We start from the raw sequence: 26,734 nt of genomic DNA, 5'->3' as shown, positions 1-26,734 counted from the left end.
AACATGAAGAGCACTGGGAAGGAAAACATCTCAATGTCTTCTCTATATATTTGCCACAATGTCGACAACATTTTAAATAAACCATGAGACTGGAGACTCTCTCTACAAAACTGGAGGTGTAACAGGGTCTTTTGGAAACGCCTGGCCCCACAGGAAGGGAAAGAGCAACATCTCCCAAGAATGTTCCAGACTCTGTGGGCAGGTGCTTCTGTGGCAGGTGCTTCTGTGGCAGGTGCTTGACAGGTTTCCCTCCTCATTTACTAACACGCAAAACAGGCCAATTTTACAAGGAAATATCTTGGGATAAAATCAAATACTTTTCATTATATATTATTGAAAAGGACTTTAAAGTCAGTTTTGGAGAAATACACTCTTTAATTGTAAAACAACACAACGCTGATTCTGGGCAGGATATCACTTATAGATGTTCGTATCATCTGACCAACCCTGCAAATAATCACAAATCACATGGCTATAAAGCAATATAATTTTGTCCATGAATTTTCATACATAACAGAATTATCACAGTAATAAATTTCAATCTGAAATGTGCTAATCCAGATTCTACCTCTTCACAATTGTGATGCCTGTGACTTACGACTTTTCTTCAGAAACAACTGGATGGTAAATTCGCTTCTTTGCAAATGCCACTAAAAATTTGGAACCATACACAAGCCCTCACCCTAATTCCTACTACTTTTTCAAAAATACCAAACAAAACTCAAGCTGCTGATTTAATTCAGAGGATTTCTGAACTAGGAGCATTCCTGGCATTTCAAAGAAGAAAATGGAAATCCTCTCCGGAGAATCTCACTTTTACCTCAGCCCTTAAAGAATGTCCCCACATAAAGCTATACAAAAGGAGTAGTTCAGAGTCACACTACAAGTCAACCTACAGGGAAACAGAGGACACGAGAGAAAAGCAGCTGAGATCACAAAAGGCAGACACAGGCTTCAATAATGGGATTGCAGACACAAACCGTGGGAGGACAATACTTTCATTAAAGGCAAGCTTGAAAATGCACGCAGGACCAAGAAGTGATGAACACAGACTTAGAGGGGCCACCCTGGGCGATTTCAAATGGGAGCTGCCCAAGCCGCCCCATCCCACGCCTGCCCCCAATTCTCCCACGCCCCTCCCCACGACCTCCCCACACCCTCCCTCCGCCCTCCTCACACCCTCCCCCACCCTCCCTTAGGCCCCTGTCCACACCCTTCCCCACCACTTCTGCCCCACCCCCCCTACTTCTGCCCCACCCCCCCTTAAGCCCCTCTCCACGCCCCTCCCCACCGTTTCTGCCCCACGCCCCTGCCCCACACCCTCCCCCACCCCCCTTAGGCCCCTCTCCACGCCCCTCCCCACCGTTTCTGCCCCACCCCATCCCCACCCCCCTTAGGCCCCCCTCCACGCCCCTCCCCACCGTTTCTGCCCCACCCCATCCCCACCCCCCCTTTGGCCCCTCTCCACGCCCCTCCCCACCGTTTCTGCCCCACGCCCTCCCCACACCCTCCCCCACCCCCCCCACCCCCCCACCCCCCCCACCCCCCCACCCCCCCCACCCCCCCCACCCCCCCACCCCCCCCACCCCCCCACCCCCCCACCCCCCCACCCCCCCCACCCCCCCCACCCCCCCCACCCCCCCACCCCCCCCACCCCCCCACCCCCCCACCCCCCCACCCCCCCACCCCCCCCACCCCCCCCCACCCCCCCACCCCCCCACCCCCCCCCACCCCCCCACCCCCCCCACCCCCCCCCACCCCCCCACCCCCCCACCCCCCCCACCCCCCCACCCCCCCACCCCCCCCACCCCCCCACCCCCCCACCCCCCCACCCCCCACCCCCCACCCCCCCCACCCCCCCCACCCCCCCCACCCCCCCCACCCCCCTTAGGCCCCCTCCACGCCCCTCCCCACCGTTTCTGCCCCGCCCTCCTGGCCGCTCCGGCCTCCTGATTCGCTGCGCCAGAGCCCGCCCTGCCCCGTGAGAAGGAGCCTCGGGGTCGGGGCCGCCTCGGCTTCGGCCGCAGGAAACCACGTGGCCCCGCGGCGGCCCGGACCCGCGCAGGACGAGGGGCCCCCGGGGAGCACGGCCCTGCCCGCGGCGCGCACTCACTCGAGCTCCTTGAAGCGCTCGCGGCCCGCCGCTACGTACTCGCCGCCCGCCCGCAGCGCGTCCAGCGCCAGCACCGGGCGCCCCGCGTGGGCGTGAAGAGGCGGCGCACGCCGAACGGGACGGGCACCTGCGCCGTGAGCTGCTCCAGCAGCGCCTCGAAGGTGGCGGCGCGGCGCCGCGGCAGCACGACCCTCCGGCCCGGGTAGAACGGGTCCCCGTTGCGGTACACCACGATGACCTTGGCGGGCGTGGTGTCCAGCAGCGCGGGGCGCCCGCGGGTGCCCATGGCCGCGTCCCGCTCCTCGCTCGCCGGGGCCGACAGGCGGCAACGCGGGCGGAGACGCCTGCAGAGCCGCGCCCAGGCCCGGGCACCGCGCACGGGAGGTCGCTCCAGCCGCGGGCGCGGGACGGAGACGGACGGGGCTGCCGGGCGGGGGCTGCATGTTGACGTGACCCCGGCGATTGTGACCTCCAGGGCGAGGGGCGCGGTGCCGGGACAGGAGAGGGGTAACGGGGAGCCCGGGCTGGAGAGGGGTAACGGGAGCCCGGCAGGAGAGGGGGTAACGGGGAGCCCTGGACAGGAGAAGGGGTAAAGGGGAGCCCTGGCAGGAGAGGGGGTAACGGGGAACACCGACGGGTGAGGGGGTAACTGGGAGCCCTGGGCAGGTGAGGGGGTAACGGGAAACCCCGGGCAGGTGAGGGGCTAACGGGGAACCCCGGGCAGGTGAGGGGGTAACGGGGAACCCCGGGCAGGTGAGGGGGTAACGGGGAACCCCGGGCAGGTGAGGGGGTAACAGGGAGGCCGGGCAGGAGAAGGGATAATGGGGAACCCTGGGCAGGAGAGTGGGTAACAGGGAGCCCCGGGCAGGTGAGTGTCCTGGCAGCAGAACTCAGGAAAAGAGGAGGAGGAGGTGAGAGTAATTGTGCTGAGCGCCCCAGAGCCCTCCGGCTGCACTCGCTGCCCTCCTCTGCAGAGAAGGAGAGGGAGGGAGAGACCAGGACCATCTAGATAATCAGCATTGGGTGGGCGCTGGGAGCCTCTTCACATTTTTTGAGTCCCTGTGTCTTTGATCTTAGGTTGAATTTGACCAGTTCAGCCCCAGAACCTTCTAGGACTCCTGGCCCAGGTGGGGAATTTGAGCTTCTCCACCGGAGGAGGAGCTGTGCAGAGCCACTGGGGGCCTGTGAGGAGCAGCGGCTGCAGCCACTGGCACATGGTGTCAGGCGTGTACCACTCCGAACACAGCCTCGTTTGAGTTAAGTCTCTGCCTGGGTTCCGTTCACAACTCAGGACTCGTGTGTTACTTTTGAGTCATACCTTACTGTCCTCCTGCACCTATAAAAGATACAGAAGTTTAACCAGTCTGATGTTTACAATGTAGTTTAAACTGTCTGGATGAGTATCATAATCAATAAGACTTATTACAACTAGCGCAAAATGGAAGTGATTTAATTAGAGTTGATTGTATGTAACTTTGAACAAAATTTTACTGAGATAAAGATTATAGTGCTGATGATTGATGACAGAAAAAAAAAGATTCAAAGTGAGAGGTGGTCTTTGGAAAAATCGTTCCTATTCTGGGTAAAGACAGGCCAGTCCTCTTGAGTGATCCTAGAAATAAATTTTCCCAGTGGTTTTGATGAGTTTGACAAAGTTTCAAAGACAGTAGGCTACATGTGCCTGCTGGAAGTCCACACTGAAGGTATGGAATATTGATATTATCAATATCAACCTCTTATATGTGAATAGCAACATCTTATAGTGTCCAAAAGAAAGTAATTCCTCAGAGACCACCTACCATTCTCAGCCACAGCCGGTATGTAACCTACCAAATGCCTCATAGCAACATTAACTGCAGAGATCAATTTGTGAGACGACCACTTTATTAAATCATCAGGTGCTGAACACAGTTGAAAAGAAGCCTGTGACTGGGAAATTACTGCCATGTATCCGACACCAGGGCTTTGTGTGTGTTAAGGGTTTGCTCTGAGGCCCACTTTTACCGAGAACTTCATCATGGGCTTCTCCCAGGGCCTTAAGAGGCAGATGGAGCTGGGGAAGCCCCTGAGCCGAAGGCGGCTCACTCCCCCGTCGGGGACAATGATGAGCCTGGCGTGAGTGATGACATCTTGGAACTCCAGGGTCAGGCTGTCGAACAGGTGACTTTGGTTGGGGGACAGCTGAAAAGCAAGCAGATGCAAGGGATCCTGGTCTGTTAAGAGGGCATGTATGGCCTAATGACCCCACACCCAGGGCAAACCTTTGCCTTGGACTTGGGCTTTAAAATAAGTGATTCATTGATGGTAATTGGGCTTTCCACGAAAATCTGCTAGTAGGGAAAGGATGCCCAAAGAATACGTGAATAATCAGGCCCCAATAAACAGCTGACGGGCAACCTAAATGCCCATCAATTATCTCTTATAGTTGATTATACATAAGCAAATGGTAAGAAAGTGAAAAGAGATTATCTTGGTCTCTCTCCCGAGGTTATTTCCTATCTTTACATGGGAGTAGCTCTCACCTCCAGCCTGACTCTCTTTCTAAATCAAAGAAGACACTTGTGAAATATCTCAGAGTGTCCATCCTGCAGGTGGACACTCCATGATCGCTTAAAATGTGCTAGTCACCCCTTCTACAAAGTTTCCATGTATGCATTCTGAGCACTTAGCAATCTCGTTCTAACAAAATTTGACTAGAAATACAAAAGTGGAGAGAAATAGAGCCTTTCTTCTTATTTAAGTTGGCAGATACGGGTTTTACAACCTCATTCATTTTACCCTTAAACTGAGCAGAAACCTTGGAGTTGTATCCTAATCCTTCAAAAGAGAATCTTAGGGAAATAGCCCAGTCTGAGTGCTGGCTCCTCCCAGCACCACACGAACCTTGGTCACCGGAAGCAGAGGCTTCCACCTGTGGGCCGGGAGAATCCACTTTTGCTTGATCATGTCTTCTTCTTCCTGAGTTGTCAGGATGCACCCATCCACTTTACAGCTGTCAGGAGCATTGCCTGTTGCAGCAAAACACAGAGTGACTTTCTGCCCTTGTAATAAGAATGAAAAGCCCAGAAAAAGCAGAGGTATGAAGATGTGAGAGAAGGCGCAAACCAGTTTGTGATGCTCAGATTGCCTCATGAAATAGACACTTCCTTTTCAGAGCAATCAGAAGCAGTCCACCATATGTGAAGGGGCTGGTGCATTTTAGTTTTAATGCATAGTGTTTTTACTTTGAAATCTGAATGTATTTGATAAGCTCCCTCAACTGCAGATTTAATTACTTGCAGACTGTTGTGTGGCTCATCTGAAATTATTATGAAGATGGAAAATGTTTTCCTATGATACCATACTTTTTAACATGACGATCAAAAGGAAATACTGAGTTATATGTTAGCTAGTGCTGGGCATCAGTCAAACACATGTATTTGGGAATTTCTGACTCCTCTTCAGGTGAGAGTATACACTCCTGAGAGTCTTCTGTCTTTAGAATACCATAGGAATCGTGTGCTCAGTGGGGTTAGAGGACCCTGGGGGGAAGGTCCCCCTTTCTTTATGAAGAATGCTTCTGCTGGGGCTCTTTGAGACTTTAAGACCCACAGAGAAGAGCTGCTAATCAAGAACCCTGGACAAGAGGAGAAAATGGCTCACATGCCCCCTTTGTGGCCCATCTCTTAAAACGGTGGTCTTCAGGATGGCTGAACATGCCCCTGGGGTACATACAAACACACAGGATGCAAATAGAGAACATTAGGGACGATGTTTCTATTTGATGTACATACACGTGTGTGTATATATATTAAGCTTTGTGTGTTCAATATAACTTACTATATTGCTATAAGTGGATACTACCATGCTCCCTGATTTCCATGATAGTCAGTATATTGTTCCAGAGGTATCCTGAGTGACTGACAGTGGTAGATTCATGACCTGTTGCAATTTTGGTTACCTGCTTAGGTGGATTTACTGTTTAGTTTTAACTAAAGCATCCTTCACAAAAATAAACAAGTTATTTTAAACCATTCATGCAGAGAACTGTGGATTAAACATACCACAAAAAATGCAAGCATGTATGAACAGGAAAATAGCAGAGCTGCCATTTCACCTGACCCTCAGTCAGCCACATTGAAAAGAAAAAAAAACATGGCCACATAACCAGGTCTAAAATGCAGTCTTAAAAAAAACAGGTAATGGAAAAAGGTGTTGGGATAACTGGCTAGCCATATGCAAAAGATTGAAACAGGACCCCTTCCTTATGCCATATACAAAAATCAACTCAAGATGGATTAAAGGCTTAAATGTAAAACCCAAAACTATAAACACCCTGGAAGATAACTTAGGAAATACCATTCTGGACACAGGAACTGGCAAAGATTTCATGATAAAGATGCCAAAAGCAATTGCAACAAAAGCAAAAAAAAAAAAAAAAGACATATGAGATCTAAGTAAACGAAAGAGCTTCTGCACAGCAAAATAAACCATCAACAGAATAAACAGACAACCTACAGAATGTGAGAAAATGTTTTCAACCTATGCTTCTGACAAAAATCTAATATCCAGAATCTTTTAAATAAATTTCCAACCAAAAATAACCCCATTAAAAAATGAACCAAGGACATAAACAGATGCTTTTCAAAAGAAGACACACACACAGGCAGCATGCATATGAAAAAATGCCTGACATCACTAATCACTGGAGAAATGCAAATCAAAACCACTGTGAGATACCATCTCACACCAGTCAGAATGGCTGTTACAAAAAAAAATAAAAAAATAACAGATGCTGGCAAGGCTGTGGAAAAAAGGGACCAGGTACAAACTGCTGGTGGGAGTATAAATGGGTTCAGCCATTGTGGAAAGTGGTGTAGCGATTCCTCAAAGAACTAAAAACAGAATTACCATTTGACTCGGCAATCCCATTACTTGGTGTCTACCCAGAGGAATATAAATCACTCCTCCGTAAAGACACATGCATGTGTATGTTCACTGCAGCACTGTTTATAATAGCAAAGACATGGAGTCAACCTAAATGTCCATCAATTGTAGACTGGCTAAAGAAAATATGATACATATACAACATGGAATACTATACAGCCATAAACAAGAAGAGATAATGTCCTTCGCAGTAACATGGATGCAGCTGGATACCATTATTCTTAGCAAACTAACAGAGGATCAGAAAACCAAGTACCATGTGTTTTCATAAGTGGGTGCTAAATGATGGGAACACATGGGCACATGGACACTGGGGCCTGCTTGAAGGTGGAGGGTGGGAGAAGGGAAATCAGAAAAAAATTACCTACTGGGTACTATACTTGATACCTAGGTGATAAAATAATCTGTGCATCAAACCCCCATGACACGAGTTTACCTATATAACAAACCTGCACATTTACCCTTAAACCTAAAATAATAATTAAAAGAAAAAATCGATAAAATGCAGTCTTTTTTAAATAAGTTAAAATTACCATGACGTCTTCAAATAACTATTGGCACTACTGTTGATGATGAGCCTAAACTTAAACTTGATATCATGGTTAACAATTGAGTAAAATCACAATAATTCCCAAGACATTGAAAAACCACTCACCCAAAACATGAATATAAACTGCCACTATTTATTCAAAGATGGCTAATGTGGAATACTCAATCCAGTACTTGTAAAATCTCACATAACAATTATAAAAGTGTGGCAACTTCTTTTGAATTTTCTTAATAATACACATAATGTATTTCATAAGAAAGTAAATACAGAATATCAGGGTTGTCTTTCCAAGTATTTTTTTTTTTTTTTTTTACAAATAGAAGAGCACAGTTTTTAAAAATGTGTAAATCACTGCCTTAAAAGTGAAGCCTGGGGAAGAAGTGGTCACTCCCCTCCCCTGGTCAACCTGCTTTGGACCCTTCTCCATAAAATGGTGCCTGACATCCCTGTGCTGCTCACAGGCTCTCTCCAAGGGGGTGCAGAGCCTAGTGAAGAGCCGGACAGTGTATTGAATCTTGTATGTCTTTGGGGATCATCCAGCCAAACTGTGAATTTTATAGAGGGGTTACTAAAGTTCAAAGCATTGGCTGGGCGTGGTGACTAACACCTGTAATCGCACCACTTTGGGAGGCCAAGGCGGTTGTATCAGCTGAGGTCAGGAGCTCGAGAACAGCCTGGTCAACATGATGAAACCCTGCCTCTACTAAAAATACACAAATTAGCCAGGCGTGGTGGTGGGCACTTGTAATCCCAGCTACTCAAGAGGCTGAGGCAGGAAGAATCACTTGAACGCAGGAGGTAGAGGTTATAGTGAGCCAAGATTGCACCGTATGTTTTCATAAGTGGTGCTCCACTGCCCTCCAGCCTGAGCGACAGAGTGAGATTCTGTCTCAAAAATAAGTAAATAAGGACTGGGAATGATGGCTCAGACCTGTAATCCCAACACTTTGGGAGGCAGCAGCAGGTGAATCACCTGAGGTCAGGAGTTGGAGACCAGCCTGACCAACATGACAAAACCCCGTCTCTACTAAAAATACAAAAATTAGCTGGGTGTGGTGTTGGGTGCCTGTAATCCCAGCTACTTGAGAGATTGAGGCAGGAGAATCATTTGGACCTGGGAGGTGGAAGTTGCAGTGAGCTGAGATGGTACCACTGCAATCCAGCCTGGGAGACACAGCAAGACTCCATCTCAATAGATAGATAGATAGATAGATAGATAGATAGATAGATAGATAGATAAATGATAGAGTTCTGAGAGTTAAAGTAGCATGCTCAAAATTATACAGCTTAAGTGAGGATTCCACACCGAGAGCCCAGTGTCCTCAGTTTCACTTCCATAGAACACAGTCTTTAGAATAAACACACCAATTATAATGTACTTCTTTATAGCTTTGCATTTACCTTTAAAATATTTTGTGTCAATTTCAATTTGCCTTATTACTCCAGGATGTGCCAGTCGGAAAACTGCCCATTCACAACCCGGAACCAAGAGAATGCCATTCTCATCATTCTAGAATTCAGAAAAGAAGGAAATGGTAAACGAACTTGAAGCCATTCAAGAAACCAGTCCAGAAAACCAACAACTGAAAAAGGTTGATGTGTTTCTTTTATTTCTTACTATAGAAGAATGTTTCCTGTGACCTGATGTATAAATGACTTTCATGTAAATTGCCTCTTTGCTATCATTCCTTAAATGTCTCATGCCAATTTGTGAGTTCATTGGATCCCAGATAAGTTTTTCTAAATTTCTGATATGATTTTCTATGTCAATTACAGATCCCTGGAAAATGTTACACATGCAGGGATCTTTATCTAATCCAACCCATAGGTCTTCTAATTAGTTTGTTTTGACCTTTCAAGGTACATATTTTGTTGGTCAAACCTATACTGATACACGATGTGCATCCAAACAGTTTTGAGAATGGAGAGTCTGTTCATTGATATCTCAAAGCATCAGGTGACATGAAATCCAACTTAGGAAGCAGAGGGCACTTTTCTGACCAAGTGTTCAGTGGGATTTGTAAACTGAAAGGGATTGTCTTGCTTTGTTTTGCTTCATCTTGGTTTCTCTGTCTTGAATCAGTTACCGGCCAAATTAAACAACTGTATGAACTCCAGAGTGCTCTGTTTGTCACAAGTTTATATAAGGGGTGTAATCCTGAGATACACAGATAGTAAACATTACTAAACTAGTGGCTCTTCCCCCGATCTCCCAACACATTTATTCACAACTTTTGTATTATTAAATTGCAGCTCCTTTTGTTTCTTTATTGAAGAAACAGAGGAATGTTCCAAAACTGCATTGGCGTATCTGACAATGACCAGTATGTTCGGCCTTCTAAGTCTCCGCCCTGATATTATCATGAAAACAGGAGGAAATTTGGAAAATGTAGATCACAGTAATTAACATTTAGAACAATGTGTATGAGGTTTCTAAAATAATCAAACGTTTATTTAAACGAAAAAGAAGTTCCAAAAATACTTTGTAGGAAAAGCACATCGTTATTTTTAACTTCTTACTTCTAATATCGGGGGCCTGTCCAGACTTCTTGCAGTTTCCCAGCCGTCCACCATAGACTTCGCCCTGCCAACTCCTACAGAAAGTAACATTGTGGAATGGTAAGCTGCATGATTTCAACTGTGAGGAGGAATACATTGCTGTAATTTTATTACAGATCTTATACACCTGAGCATTGCTACATGTTATTTTCACTAAAGTGAATGTTTCCATAAATTCACAATCATAGAATTAGTTAAATTTTACTTTTCCTTTTAAAGCAGCTACTTAAGCCAAAATTAGGAAGAAAAATTGCTAACGTTGACTTACTTCATGTCGTAAAGACATCAATTCATACACATGGAAGATTAATCTCATCTACTCCCATGCTTTGAGATATGCCTTTCCTTTTAAAACATTTTGACCATATTGGGGTATTTAATGCTGGTAGCCAGACTTCCTAAATAAGCCAGCTCCGAGAATATCTTCTTACCTATTATATTGTTTGGGTGCCCAAAATTGGCATTACTAAATCCTACACAGACACCCCCAAAAGCGATGGCCGCTAGGTCTTCAGGTTCTCTGGGGTCAGTTGCAGTCCAGTCTTTTTGTCCAGTACCGAATACTCTAAGCCGTGCAATTCCACCGTCTGGAAAGGAAAGGTGCCTTAGTTACTGCTTATAAAAAAAGGCTGCTTGTGTGTCATAAACTGCAGGCCCCTCCTGTCTTCTCTAGTCCCCTCCCTTGGTAGGATTTGGCCACACCTGCCTGCTGTTTCTCAAGTACAACAAGCCCACTGCCCCAGGGCCTTTGCCCTTGACATTACCATGTGCCAGAACAACTTTCTCCGCTTTCCAAAAGACTACTTATGTTCCTCACCCAAGGCCATGGCCTCAGAAAAGCCTTCCCTCTCATCCTCTGAAGTTGTCTCCTCCCTGCTCCATCCAGCCACCGCCTGACCCCCAGGTTACATGGTATCATATCCCTTTGCTTGTTTACAAGCAAATCACAGTCTGAAGTTATCTTTTTAAGTTTCTGCTAAAATCAGTCTCCCAAACCCAGAATGCAAAACCCTTGCAGGCCAGACCAGTTAGCTATGTTGTTCACTTCTGTACCACTCTCGTATCATTTCTACCTAGAAGAGGTCCAGCCAGGCACATAGTAGCCATTGAAGTTTTTTTTTAATTAAATGAACAACTCCAAGTCAAACAGCATTTTGGAAATTTACCATACACATAATGTTTGGTGCTAGAAATGAGCATTGCTGACTCCCACAGACTCAGACAAGAGAACCGTCTGTTTTTATATTTACAACACCACACTGCTTAGCAATGCAATTGAGAATACAAAAGATAATATTCACAAAATCAAATTGCTGCTGAGAACCACGGCAGCCTGAAATTAGGTCTGCAGAGTAGCAAAGCACTACCAAGATCAACTCACAGCATTGGATTCTAGTAGAGTGAATGCTTTGTTTCTTTGAATATTAATTCCTAGAAGGTGGAAGCCAAGCTTTTTTAACCTAGAAAATTAATTTAAGCAAAACATTTTTCTAAAACAAGCCCTATATGTTTTTATTTTACAAATTTAGTGAAAATGAGTGATCTGAAAAACTTTTTGGCAAAACAATGGAATTCTTGCAGTTTACAACAAATAAACCCAAACTTCATTGGCATAAAACCCTAGAAAATATCCTAGAGGGAGTAATTCAGCAGGAGCTAGACTGTGAGAGTAATATCACTGCCATTCTGGTTCATTAAATGTTATAATTGGCTTTAATGGTATAGAAGATATTCATCTGTTGAAAGTAAAGTCAATTCCACATTTTAAAAAATAAGATTTTTCTTTACAGAGTTAATATCCAAACTTGCATTTAATCCAAACTGTCAAGGGATCCCAGAAATTATTCCTCATCCTCTGAGGACATCTCATTTAAACCAACCCATTCCCACCCAATGTGTCCCTGTGACACAAGCCTGGTTTTCCCCTGCTTCCTTTCCCTTTACACCTGGATCCCAGGCAGAATCCTCATGGAGCAATTAAAGATGCCATAAGAGTTGGGGCTTGAAATCTGTACATAGATACTGCCCCTCTCTCCTCTTCAGGCAGGCAACACTGATCAATTAGGAAAGAGCTTGTATGTGCTTAGGGACCCTTCATATTCAACCCAGAAAAGCAGAGCTTTTTTAAAATAGTTTCTCAGAAACTATTTTAGACCCTCCCTTGACTCATGAATCCTATACAAATTGGATTGGACATATAAAGTTACTATTTTGGTGGGTCAGAGATAGGAAAATAGAAATATCTATGACTCTACCAAAATATTTTTCTTATGATATGTATCACTATTTTGCAGTTATATTTTTTATCTGTCTCCCATTGGGTTATTCACTTCATAGGGACAAGAACTCTGTCAATTAAAGCTAACAACAGATAGTTATTGAGCGTCTCCTCTGTTCCCCATGCTGTGCTAAGTGTCAGATGTATAAAAATGATTATCTGGACCCATGGCCCTTTCTTCACAAAGCTTACACTCTGTTGGCTCTGCCCTACACACTGCCAGGAAAATAATTATATGGCCAATGCCCAGTCTCTAGCTCAAAGTCGTTATTTCATTAGTGCATGTTAAATTAACAAGTGGGGAAAGGCCTGAATCTCTTGTAAGCTTTGCCCATCCTTGTAAGTAAATGACTTGTTTTTAGATCAGATGATTTCAGTGATTAATTAATATTAGTAAACATGTGTTTAGATCTTTCCATTTTTGTGTCTCACTTTAAAGCATGATCACCAGAGAAACACTGCATCAAAAATAAGGTTCCAGAGAGCCACTTCTGGCATGACAGCATGAGGAGCCTTGCTGTCCTATCCCTCAGTGGAGCTGGTGAAGTTTAGAGGCGTTGGAAGATGGGAAAACACACTTCAGGTCTCTGGAAATGGCCCTCAGGGCATACAGAAAATTCAGCAACATCTATTCAAGAATATCTGCTAAAATTCAGAAAGAACAGTGATAGTCTGTGGTATACGAACCAAGACCTCACCTTCACTCCCTCTCCCACATCAGCAAAGTGGAGACTGAAAATAAGTGCAGCCCATGATTGCAGGGCTGTCTTCCCAGGAGAGGCAGGACATCAGAGCTCCTCATGCTGCCCCTACATGCCTGTTGCTGAGGCTAAGTCCTGGGTGAGTGTGGTTGAGAGGCGCAGTCTCCTTTATTTGACCCAGCCCTGACTCCTAGGACAGGGTTCTACCTTACACATGGACACTGAGATACTGGGGCCACAGTGACCCATCTCATGGTCCATAAGGTGGAGGCTTCACACTGAGAGTGAGACATCCCATCCCCAGCCCTGCAAACTCTGTTACTCAGCCAGAGGAAACACAAAATCAGAGTTGCTGCTCGACAGCACCATGCTGTAAGAGGGTTGGTCCTCAGGTCCTCTGGATCAGAGTTGCTGCTCAGCAGCACCATTCTGTAAGAGGTTTGGTCCTCAGGTCCCCTGGGGACAAGCACCTAGCTAACCCTCCCACACCACTAGAACACGCCCTGAGGACCTCCCCTATTCTGATGGGCCGTAATTTGATTGTTTACTAAAAATGAGGCAATCTTGGGCTTAAGGTGCCATCTAGTGCTGAAAAGGAGGCAGCTACCTAGCAGGAAATAAAATCAACAGGTAATTTATAGATTCTCTAAGCTAAGCATGTCCAGCCCATGGCCAGTGGGTCTTAGGAGGCTCATGGTGGCTCTGAATGCAGTCCAACACAAATCCATAAACTTTCTTAAAACAGTATGAGGGGTGTGTGTGTGTCTGTCTCTGTGTGTGTGTGTGTGTGTGTGTGTGTGTGTGTTTTGGCTCATCAGCTATCGTTAGTGTTATTTTATGTATGTCCCAAGACAATTCTTCTTCTAATCTGGCCCAGGTGTGCTAAAATGTAGGACACTCCCTACATCTAAGCAAGCATATTCAGTAAAAGTGGAAACAAAACAGACAGAAAAGACTGGAATAAACAACTAATCCTTCAATGCACAGGCATAGATGCACATTCATAAGAAACAACAGCAAAGAACCATGACATCCCCAAATAGACAAAGCAAGGAACCAGTGGCTGATCATAATAACACAGTGACATACAAACTTTGTGACCAATAATTCCAAATATCAATTTTAAGGAAACTCAACCTCAAAGATAGCACACAAGAGCAGCTTAGAAATTTATCAGAGAGGCCGGGTGCGGTGGCTCACACCTATAATCCCAGCACTTTGGGAGGCCGAGGCGGGTGGATCACGAGGTCAAGAGATCGAGACCATCTTGGTCAACAAGGTGAAACCCCATCTCTACTAAAAATACAAAAATTAGCCGGGTGTGGTGGTGCATGCCTGTAGTCCCAGCTACTTGGGAGGCTGAGGCAGGAGAATTGCTTGAACCCAGGAGGCAGAGGTTGCAGTGAGCCGAGATCGTGCCATTGCACTCCAGCCTGGGTAACAACAGCGAAACTCCGTCTCAAAAAAAAAAAAAAAGAAAAGAAAAGAAATTTATCAGAGGAATTTAACAGCGAGATTTAAATAATTTTCAAAAATCAAACAGAAATTTTTGAATGGAAAAACACATTTGCTGAACCAAAAGATTCATTAGAGGTTCTTAAGAGTAGAATGAAGCAAGCAGAGGAATGAATCAGTGAGCTCAAAAATGGGCTATTCAAAGATACACAGAAGAGAAAAAAATGAAAAAGAATAAAGATTGCTTACAAGATATAAAAAAATTACCTCAAAAGAACAAATCTAAGAATTATTGGTGGTCAGGAGGGAGTTGCACAAGAGCAAGGGGTAGAAAGTTTATTCAAAGAAATAATAGAAAACTTTTCAAAACTTGATAAAGCGATAAATATCTGGTACAGAAAGGTCAGAAAATACCAAATGAATTGTATCCAAATAAGACTACTCCAAGACATATAATAACTCCTAAAGATCAAGGACAGGCTGGGTACAGTGGCTCATGCCTATAATTCCAGCACATGGGAGTTCAAGGTGGGTGGATTGCTTGAGCCCAGGATTTTGAGACCAGCCTAGGCAATATGGTAAAACCCCATTTCTACAAAAATTAGCCACGCATGGTGGTGTGTACCAGGGGTCCCAGCTACTTGGGATGCTGCTGTGGGAGGATCATCTGAGCCAAAGGAGGTTGAAGCTACAGTAAGCTGTGATCACATCATTGGACTCCAGCTTGGGTGATAAAATGATACCCTGTTTCAAGAAAAAAATGAGACCCTGTTTCAAGAAAAAATAGGTCAAGGATAAAAAATCCTGAAAGCAGCAAGATTTATTTAAAAAAAAAAGCAAATAACACAAAGAAGCTTCATTTCATCTGGCAACAGACTCCTCAGTGGAAACCATATAGGCCAAAAAGAAGTGGGATGGGATGACATTTTAAAGTGCTGAAAGAAAAAAAAAAGACTGCCATCCAAGAATTTTGTATCCAGAAAAGCTATCTTTCATATATGCAAGAGAGAGAAAATTTTTCCTGAATAAACAAAAGCTGAGAGACTTTACCACCACCATTCTTAAATGAAACGCTAAAGTTCTTCAGTTTGAGGGGGAAAAAAAACACTAATGTGCAAAAAGAAAACATTTGAATTTATAAAACCCACTAGTAAAATTAAGTACATTAACAAACTCAGAATATTCTAACATTGTAATTGTAGTGTGCAATTCACTCATAACTCTAACATGAAGTCCAAAAGACAAATCTATCAAAAATAGTAATCTTTTTGTTGATATCTTTTACAGGTGTTAAAAGATACGCAATATAAAAACATGCAAATTGAGACAACATTAAGTCAAATGTGGGAGGAGGGATAAAGTTAAAAATGTAGAGTTTTTTAGCTTGTCTTTGTTTATTTCTATTTTATCTTCATGATCTAAGATGAGTTGGCATCTCTTTAAAATAACTTGTTATATCTATAAGATGTTTTTGTAAGCCTCATGGTAACCACAATGCAACAACCTATAATGGATTCACTAAAAATAAAAATCAATTAAAACATACTATCAGAGAAAATTAGTTAACCACTAAGAAAGAAAGAAAAAGAAAAGAAAATTACATAACAACCAGAAAAAAGCAACAAAATTACAGTAAGCTCTTACTTCATGACAATTCTTAATGTAAATAGACTCAATGTTCCCAATAAAAGCATACTGTTGCTTAATAGACTGAGAAACAAGACCCAAATATATACTGCCTACAAGAAACCTATTTGATCTATAAAGACACAAGTAGGCTGACAGTGAAGGGATAGAAAAAGATATCTCATGCAACCAGAGATCAAAAGAGAGTAGGATTAGCTACACTTATATCAGATAAAATAGACTACAATCAAAGACTGTTAAAAAAAAAAAAAAGACAAGACACTGTATAATGATAAATGGGGTTAATTTGGCAAGAGGATATAACAATTATGAATATCTATGTGTCCAACACCAGAGTTTTCAAGTGTGTAAAGCAAACATTAATAGATCTAACGGGATAGATAGACTACAATGTAATAATAATAGGGGACTTCCACACCTTACTTTCAGTAATAGACAAATATTCCAGACAGGAAATCAACAAAGAAATAGTGAAGTCAAACTACACACTGGATCTAATGGACCTAACTGACATTACAGAACATTTTACCCAACTGCTGCAGAATACACATTCTTTTCATCAGTACATGGAATATTCCCTAGAATAGACCAAGTCTTGGGCCATGAAACAAGTCTAAACAAATTCAAAAAAAGTAGAATCACATAAAGTATCTTTTCTGACTTCAGTGGAATAAAACTAGTAGTCAATAATAAGAGGAACCTTGGAAAATACACAAACACATAGAAATTAAACAACATGTTTCTGAACAACAAATGGGCCAATAAGAAGAACATTTTAAAAGTGCTTTAAACAAATGAAAATGGAAATACAACATATAAAAATAAATGTGATACAACAAATGCAGTACTAGGAGGGAAGTTTATAGCAATAAATACCTATATCAAAGAAGTAAAAACACTTCAAATTAATCTAACAATGCATCTCAAAAGATTAGAAAAGCAAGTATAAACCAAACCCAAAATTAGTAGCAGAAAAAAAATAAAGATCAGAGGATAAATAAATGAAATGGTGATTAAAATAATACACAGGATCAACAAAACAAAAAAGTTGCTTTTTTGAAAAGAAACAAAAGTGACGAACCTTTAGCTAGACTAATTACAAAGAGAAAAAACCCAAAAAATCAGAAATAGAAAAGAATACATTAAAAATGAGATGGTTCTCTTCTCTTTTTCCATTTGATAGACACCTACAATTTCTTATGCAGTGCCAGCCATGTCCCTTAGGCACCAAGGTGAAAATGAAGGCCAGGGTAAAGAAATTTGGCCATACAGAGCGCCTGGTCACTAAGGCTGCTTTTAGCTCTGGCAAAATGGATATTGTCAAAAACAATGATGCATTCATTGACCTCAACTACCTGATCTACATGTTCCAGTATGCTTCCACCCATGGCAAGTTCCACAACATCATCAAGGCTCAGAATGGGAAGCCTGACATCAATGGAAATCCCATCATTATCTTCCAGTAGCAAGACCCCCTCCAAAATCAAATGAAATGACACCAATGCCAATAATTATGTTGTTGAGTCCATTAGAATCTCCATTACCATGGAGAAGGCTGGGGCTCACTTAGAGGGGTAAGCCAAAAGAGCCAACATCTCTGCACCTTCTGCTGGTGCCCCTTATGTTTATGTGGGGTATGAATCATGAGAATTATGAAAACAGCCTCAAGATCACTAGCAATGCCTCATACACCACCCAACATTTAGCCCTCCTGGCCAAGGTCATCTATGACAATTTTGGCATCATGGAAGTACTCATGACCACAGCCTATGCCATCACTACCACCCAGAAGATCATGAGTGCCCTTTCTTGGGAACATTGGCAGGATAGCCACAGGGCTCTACAGAACATCATCTCTGCATCTACTGGCAATGCCAAAGCTGTTGGAAAAGTCATCCCCAAGCTGAATGGAAAGCTCGGTAGCATGCTGTTCCATATCCTCACCTCAGTGTCATTTTGGACATGACCTGCCATCTGGAGAAACCTGACAAATATGGTACCATCAAAAAGGTGGTGAAGCAAGCAGGCATTGAAGGGCCCCCCTCAAGGGCATCCTGGGCTATAGTAAGTGCCACGTTGTCTCCTCTGACTTTAACAGATATGCACTTTTTCAGCTTTGATGCTGGGGCTGGTATTGCCCTCAATGACCACTTTGTCAAGCTCATTTCCTGGTATGGCAATGAATTTGGCTACAGCAACAGGGTAGTGAACCTCATGGTTCACATGGCCTCCAAAGAGTAAGAGCCCCTGGACCACCAGCCCCAGCAAGATCACCAGAGGATGAGACAGGTTCTCAGATGCTATGGGGTCCCTGCCACACTCAGCCTCCCACCATACTGAGAATCTCCCCTTGACACAGTTTCCATGCCAGACCCCCTAAAGAGAGAGAGGTCTAGATAGCCACACCCTGTCTTGTACCATCAATAAAGCCCACTGTACTCAGCCAAAAGGAAACGTGACCACAGAATTACAAAGACTAATTAGAGATTATTATAAACACCTACAAACCAACAAATTGGAAACCCTAGAAGAAATGGATGTACTTCTGAACACATACAATCTATGAAGATTGAACCGTTAAGAAATAGAAAACCTTAATAAACCGATAATGATGAGATCAAAGCTGAAATTTTTAAAGTCTCCCATCGAAGAAAATTCCAGAACCTATGGCTTCACAGTTGAATTCTACCAAACATAAAAGAAATAACTAATACCAACTTTACTCAAATCTTTCAAGAAAATTGAAGTAGAAGGAAGACTTCCACACTCATTCTATAAGGCCAGAATTACCCTGATACCAAAACCAGACAAAGACACAACAAAAAAAGAAAAACTACAGGTTAATATAGATGATGGACATAGATGTAAAAATCCTAAACAAAACACCAGCAAACTGAATTTAACAACACAATAAACAGATCATTCATCATGATCAAGTGAAATTCATTCCAGGAAGGCAAGGAATGAATTTCAAGGCTCAATATACATGAATCAATAAACATGATACACCACTAACTGAACCAAGAACAAAAACCATATGATCATTTCCATAGATGCTGGAATGCCCTTGATAAATTCAACGTGACTTCATGCTGGGAAAAAAAAAAAAAAAAAACTCTCAATAAACTGAGTATAGAAAAAAATGTACCTCAAAATAACAAAAACCACATAGACACATATGACAAACCCACAAGTAACATCATACTGAATGGACAAAAAAATGAAAGCCTTTTCTCTAAGATCTGGAACAAGACAAGGATGCCCACTTTCACCACTTTTATTAACATAATATTGGAAGTCCTGGCTAGAACAATTATGCAAGAGAAAGAAATGGCATCCAAATTGAAAAGAAAGAAGTCAAGTTAGTCATCACAGAGAGAAGACAGCCAAATAGGAACAGCTCTGGAGTGCAGCTCCCAGTGAGAACACAAAGAGTGAGTGACCACTGCATTTCCAAACGAGTTTTTACTGCCCACAGACCAGGAGATTCCTGAGCAGAAAAGTGCCCTAAGGTTCCAGCACAGCTGTTTCTGCCAGTGCAGTGGGTCTCCATAGAAAAACTCATACAAATCTGGGTGGCCATTTCAACTGGTTCCTGGAATATCTGGGAGACAAAGTTGCCCATTCAATTGAAAAAAAGGGGGCTGAAACAGGGAACCAGGTCATCTGGCTTGGTGGGTCCCACACCCACAAAGAACAGAAATCTGAAATGCTCTGAATTGAGAGTTACCCAGCAAGCATAGTTGGACCAGGATGGTCCAGCTCTGTGAGAGGAAGGGCATCCACCATTACCAAAGCAATCCACCACTACCAAGGCAGTCCACCATTATTGAGGCAGTCTGCCATTACCGAGGCAATTCACCATTACCAAGACAGTCCACCAATACCAAGGCAGTCCACCATTATTGAGGCAGTCCTAACTATACCTCTATAAACAAAACCACAAGGAAATTCACACAGCAGCTGGGCAGAGCCCATGGCAGTTCAGCAATGCCTCTGCTGGCAGACTGTAACTAGGCTACCTCCTTGCTAGGCAAGGCATCTCTGAAAAAAGACCACAGTATGTCAGGAACTTATAAATAAAGCCCCACCTTCCCAGGACGGAACATCTGGGAAAAAAAGACAGTTATGAGTTCCACTGCAGCAGACCTAAACGTGCCTTCCCAGCAGCTCTGAACAGAATAACGGGGCTCACAGCTCAGCACTTGAACTCCTATAAGAGACAGACTGTCTCCTTAAGCAGCTCCCCAACCCCCATATATCCAAAGAAATACCTCATAAAAGAGAGCTCAAGCTGACATCTGGCAAGTATCCTTCTGGGACAAAGATAACAGAAGAAACCCTTACTGTTCTGCAGCTGCCACAGGTGATCCCCAGGCAAGCAGGGTCTGGAGTGAACCTCCAGCAGTCCTACAGCAGAGGGGCCTGACTATTAGAAGGAAAACTAAAAAACAGAAAGAAATAACTTCATCATCAGCAAAAAGGACATCCACTCAGAGACCCCATCCGAAAGTCACCAACTACAATGACCACAGGTAGATAAATCCACAAAGATGAGAAGAAACCAGTGCAAAAAGAATGAAAACACCCAAAACCAGAACACCTCTCCTCCTCCAGGGAATTACAACTCCTCACCAGCAAGGGAACAAAGCTAGATGGAGAATGAATCTGATGAATTGGCAGAAACAGGCATCAGAAAGTGGGTAGTAACAAACATCTCTGAACTAAAAGAACATGTTCTAACCCAATGCAAAGAAACTAAGAACCTTGAAAAAAGGTTTGATGAAATGCTAATGAGAATAAACAGCTTAGAGAAGAATATAAATGAATTAGTGGAGCTGAAAAACACAACACGAAAACTTCACGAAGCATACACAAGTTTCAATAGCCTAATCGACCAAGCAGAAGAAAGGATATCAGAGATGAAGATCAATTCAATGAAATAAAATGAGAAGGCAAGATTCGAGAAAAACAAGTAAAAAGAAATGAACAAAGCCTCCAAGAAATATGGGATTATGTGAAAAGACCTAATCTACGTTTGATAGGTGTACCTGAATATGAGGGAGAAAATGAATCCAAGCTGGAAAATACTCTTCAGGATATTATCCAGGAAAACTTCCCCAACCTAGCAAGGCAGGCCAATATTCAAGTCTAGGAAATACAGAGAACACCACAAAGATATTCCTCAAGAAGAGCAACCCCAAGGCACAAAATCATAAGATTCAGCAGAGTTGAAATGAAGGAAAAAATGCTAAGGGCAGCCAGAGAGAAAGGTCGGGTTACCCACAAAGGGAAGCCCATCAGACTCACAGTGGATCTCTCAGCAGAAACCCAACAAGCCAGAAGAGTGGGGGCCAATATTCAACATCCTTAAAGAAAAGAATTTTCAACCTAGAATTTCATATCCAGCCAAACTAAGCTTCATAAGCAAAGGAGAAATAAAATTCTTTATGAACAAGCAACTGCTCAGATATTTCATCACCACCAGGCCTGCCTTATGAGAACTTCTGAAAGAAGCACTAAACATAGAAAGGAACTACCAGTACCAGCCACTCCAAAAAACATACCAAATGGTAAAGAGCATCAACACAATGAAGAAACTCTGTCAACTAACGAACAAAACAGCCAGCTAGCATCAAAATGGCAGAATCAAATTCACACATAACAATATTAACCTTAAATATAAATGGGCTAAATGCCCAGTCAAAAGTGGCAGACTGGCAAATTGGATAAAAAGTCAAAACCCATTGGTGTGCTGTATCCAGGAAACCCATCTCATGTGCAAGGACACACACAGGCTCAAAATAAAGGGATGGAGGAAGATTTACGAAGCAAATGGAGAGCAAGACAAAGCAGGAGTTGCAATCCTAGTCTCTGAAAAAACAGACTTTAAACCAACAAAGATCAAAAGAGACAAAGAAGGGCATTACAGAATAGTGAAAGGATCAATGCAACAAGAAGAGCAAATGATCCTAAATATATACGCACCCAATGCAGGAGCACCCAGATACATAAAGCAAGAAGAGACTTAGACTCCCACAATATTGGTGGGAGACTTTAACATTCCACTGTCAATATTGGATCAACAAGACAGAAAATTAACAAGGATATCCAGGACTTGAACTCAGATCTGGAACAAGCAAACCTAATAGACATTTACAGAACTCTCCACCCCAAATCTACATAATATACATTCTTCCAGCACCACATCACACCTACTCTAAAATTGACCACATAATTGGAAGTAAATCACTCCTCAGTAAATGCAAAAGAACGGAAATCATAACAAAACAGTCTCTCAGACCACACTGCAATCAAATTAGAACTCAGGATTAAGAAAGTAACTCAGAACCTCACAACTTCATGCAAATTGAACAACTGGATTTTGAATGTTGACTGGATAAACAATGAAATGAAGGCAAAAATAAAGATATTCTTCAAAACCAATGACAATGAAGATACAATGTACCAGAATCTCTGGAACACATTTAAAGCAGTGTCTAGAGGAAAATTTACAGCAATAAATGCCCATATGAGAAGCAAGGAAATATCTAAAATCAAACCCTATCATCAAAATTGAAAAAGCTAGAGGAAAAAGGTCAAAAAAAAATCAAAAGCTAGCAGAAGATATGAAATAACTAAGCTCAGATCAGAACTGAAGGAGACAGAAACACAACCCTTCAAAAAATCAATACATCTATTTTTGAAAAGATCAACAAAATAGCCCTAGCTAGATTAATAAAAAAGAAAAGAGAGAAGAATCAAATAGATGCAATAAAAAACGATAAAGGGGATATCACCGCAGATTCCACAGAAATACAAACTACCATCAGAAATTACTACAAACAACTCTATGCACATAAACCAGTAAACCTAGAAGAAATGGGTAAATTCCTGGACACTTGCACCTTCCCAAGCCTAAACCAGGAAGAAGTCGAAACCCTGAATAAACCAATAACAAGGGCTGAAGTTGAGGCAGCAATTAATAGCCTACCAACCAAGAAAATCCCAGGTCCAGATGGGTTCACAGCTGAATTCTACCAGACATACAAAGAGAAGTGGGTACCACTCCTTCTGAAACTATTCCAAACAACCCAAAAGAGGGAATCCTTCCCAAATCATTTTATGAGACCAACATCATCCTGATACCAAAACCCGGCAAGACTCAATAAGAAAACTTCAGGCCAGCCAGGCACGGTGGCTCAAGCCTGTAATCCCAGCACTTTGGGAGGCCGAGGCGGGCGGATCACGAAGTCAAGAGATTGAGACCATCCTGGTCAACATGGTGAAACCCCGTCTCTACTAAAAAATACAAAAAAATTAGCTGGGCATGGTGGCGTGTGCGTGTAATCCCAGCTACTCAGGAGGCTGAGGCAGAATTGCCTGAACCCAGGAGGCGGAGATTGCGGTGGGCCGAGATCGCGCCATTGCACTCCAGCCTGGGTAACAGGAGTGAAACTCCATCTCAGAAAAAAAAAAAGAAAGAAAGAAAGAAAAATTCAGGCCAATATCCATGATGAACATAGATGCAAAACTCTTCGATAAAATACTGGCAAACCAATTGTAAGAGCACCTCAAAAAGCTTATTCATCATGATCAAGTAGGTTTCATCCCCAGGATGCAAGCTGGTTCAATGTATGCAAGTCTATAAATGTAATTCACCTCATAAACAGAACCAAAGACAAAAACCACATGATTATCTCAACAGATGCAGAGAAGACCTTTGACAAAATTCAACAACGCTTTATGCTAAAAACTCTCAATAAACTAGGTATCAATGGAATGTATCGCAAAATAATAAAAGCTATTTACGACAAACTCACAGCCAATGTCATACTGAATGGGCAAAAACTGGAAGCATTCCCTTTGAAATCTGGCACTAGACAAGGATGCCCTCTCTTACCACTCCTATTCAATATAGTATTGGAAGTTCTAGCCAGAGTAATCAGGCAATAAAAAGAAATAAAGGGTATTCAATTAGGAAAGGAGGAAGTCAAATTGTCTCTATTTGCAGACAGAATTATTGTATATTTAGAAGGCCCCATCATCTCAGCCCAAAATCTCCTGAAACTGATAAGCAACTTCAGCAAAGTCTCAGAATACAAAATCAATGTGCAGAAATCACAAGCATTCCTATACACCAATAAAAGACTTCAAGAGAGCCAAATCAAGAATGAACTCCAATTCACAATTGCTACAAAGAGAATAAAATACCTAGGAATACAACTAACAAAAAACATGAAGGACTTCTTCAAGGAGAACTACAAACCACTGCTCAAGGAAAAAAGAGAGGACACAAACAGATGGAAAAACATTCCATGCTTATGGTTAGGAAGATTCAATTATTGTGAAAATGGCCATACTGCCCAAAGTAATTTATAGATTCAGTGCTATCTGCATCAAGCTAACTATGACCCTCTTCACAGAACTGGAAAAAACCACCTTAAATTTCATATGGAACCAAAACAGGGCGCGCATAACCAAGTCAATTCTAAGCAAAAAGAACAAAGCTGGAGGCATCATACTACCTGACTTCAAACTTTACTACAAGGCTACAGTAATCAAAACCACATGGTACTGGTACCAAAACAGAGATACAGACCAATGGAACAGAACAGAGGCCTTGGAGGCAACACCACACATCTACAACAACCTTATCTTTGACAAACCTGACAAAAACAAACAATGGGGAAAGGAGTCCTTGTTTACTAAATGGTGTTGGGAAAACTGGCTAGCCATGTGCAGAAAGCAGAAAGCGGACCCCTTCCTGACACCTTACACTAAAATAAACTCCAGATAGATTAAAGATTTAAACATAAGACCTAACACCATAAAAACCCTAGAAGAAACGCTAGGCAAAACCATTCAGGACATAGGCATAGGCAAGGACTTCATGACTAAAACACCAAAAGTATTGGCAACAAAAGCCAAAATAGACAAATGGGATCTAATTAAACTCCAGAGCTTCTGCACAGCAAAAGAAGCAATCATTAGAGAGAACTGGAAACCAACAGAACGGGAAAAAGTTTTTGCAATCTTCCCATCTGACAAAGGGCTAATATCCAGAATCTACAAACAACTAAAACAAATTTACAAGAAAAAAACTAACAAACCCATTCAAAAGTGGGCAAAGAATATTACAGACACTTTTCTAAAGAAGACATATATGAGGCCAACAAACATATAGAAAAATATCCATCATCACTGGCCATTAGAGAAATGCAAATCAAAACCATATTGAGATATCATCTCATGCCAGTTAGAGTGGCGATCATTAAAACATCTGGAGACAACAGATGCTGGAGAGGATGTAGAGAAACAGGAACACTCTTACACTATTGGTGGGAGTGTAAATTAGTTCAACCATTGTGGAAGACAGTGTGGCGATTCCTTAAAGACCTAGAAATAGAAATTCCATTTGACCCAGCAATCCCATTACTGGGTATATATTCAAAGGATTATAAATCATCCTATTATAAAGACACATGCACATGTATGTTCAGTGTGGCACTGTTTACAATAGCAAAGACCTGGAACCAACCCAAATGCCCATTGATGATAGACTGGACAAGGAAAATGTGGCACATATACATTGTGGAATACTATGCACCCATAAAAAAACATGAGTTCATGTCCTTTGCAGGGACATGAATGAATCTGGAAACCATCATTCTCAGCAAACTGACACAAGAACAGAAAATCAAACACTGCATGTTCTCACTCCTAGTATTGAACAATGAGAACACATGGACGGGTGTTGAACAAAGAACACATGGACACAGGGAGGGGTGCATCACACACAGGGGTCTGCTGGGGGGACTAGGGGCGGGACAGCGGGGGGGTAGGGAGTTGGGGAGGGATAACATGGGGAGAAATGCCAGATATAGGTGACGGGGGGATGGAAGCAGCAAACCACATTGCCATGTATGTACCTATGCAACAATCCTGCATGTTCTGCACATGTACCCCAGAACCTAAAGTGCAATAAAATATATTTTTGTATATATAAATAAATATTTATTTATATTTTTATTTATATATAAATATATATTAAAATATATATAAATATATATTTTATATATATATATATATATATATATAAAGAAGTCAAGTTAGCCTTCTTTACAGACAACATGATCTTATATTTAAAAAAACCTAAAGACTAAACCCAAAAACTGTTAGAACTGATAAACTAATTCAGTAAATGTGCAGGATACAAAATCAACGTACAAAAATCGGTAGCATGTATATATACCAACAGTGAACAATCTGAAAAATAAATCAAGCAATTGCATATACAGTAGCTACAAGGACCATAAAATACTGAGGAATCCATTTATCCTAAGAAGTGAAAGAGCTATACATGGAAAACTATAGAACACTGATGAAATAAACTGAAGAAGACAGAAAAAAATGGAAAGAAGGTCCATGCTCCTAGATTGAAAGAATTAATATTGTTAAAATGACAACACTATCCAAAGCAATTTACAGATTCAATTCAATCC

The 26,734-nt window shown here is 42.4% G+C and overlaps 2 protein-coding genes across 2 annotated transcripts in view; both read right to left on the bottom strand.

Annotated features, from left to right (window-relative positions):
* The window catches only part of DCDC2C (doublecortin domain containing 2C), a 140,101-nt gene extending 137,702 nt beyond the window's left edge, over positions 1 to 2,399 (bottom strand). Inside the window, 2 exon segments of the mRNA XM_074406589.1 lie at positions 2,114 to 2,186; positions 2,189 to 2,399. Of these exon segments, the coding sequence (XP_074262690.1) occupies positions 2,114 to 2,186; positions 2,189 to 2,399 (284 nt within the window).
* Positions 2,400 to 3,979: 1,580 nt separating this feature from the next.
* ALLC (allantoicase) overlaps positions 3,980 to 26,734 on the bottom strand; it is a 49,851-nt gene continuing 27,096 nt past the window's right edge. Inside the window, exons 8-12 of the mRNA XM_003939423.2 lie at positions 10,580 to 10,735; positions 10,110 to 10,183; positions 8,991 to 9,099; positions 4,997 to 5,121; positions 3,980 to 4,294 (exon numbers count right to left, since the gene is read on the bottom strand). Coding sequence (XP_003939472.1) covers positions 4,088 to 4,294; positions 4,997 to 5,121; positions 8,991 to 9,099; positions 10,110 to 10,183; positions 10,580 to 10,735 — 671 coding nt within the window. The 3' untranslated portion in view covers positions 3,980 to 4,087. The remainder of the gene's footprint in view (positions 4,295 to 4,996; positions 5,122 to 8,990; positions 9,100 to 10,109; positions 10,184 to 10,579; positions 10,736 to 26,734) is intronic.

The sequence above is a fragment of the Saimiri boliviensis genome, chromosome 1 (assembly GCF_048565385.1).
Source record: "Saimiri boliviensis isolate mSaiBol1 chromosome 1, mSaiBol1.pri, whole genome shotgun sequence".
In the NCBI taxonomy this organism is placed as follows: Eukaryota; Metazoa; Chordata; class Mammalia; order Primates; family Cebidae; genus Saimiri; species Saimiri boliviensis.
This window is presented reverse-complemented; position numbering and strand designations above follow the sequence as displayed.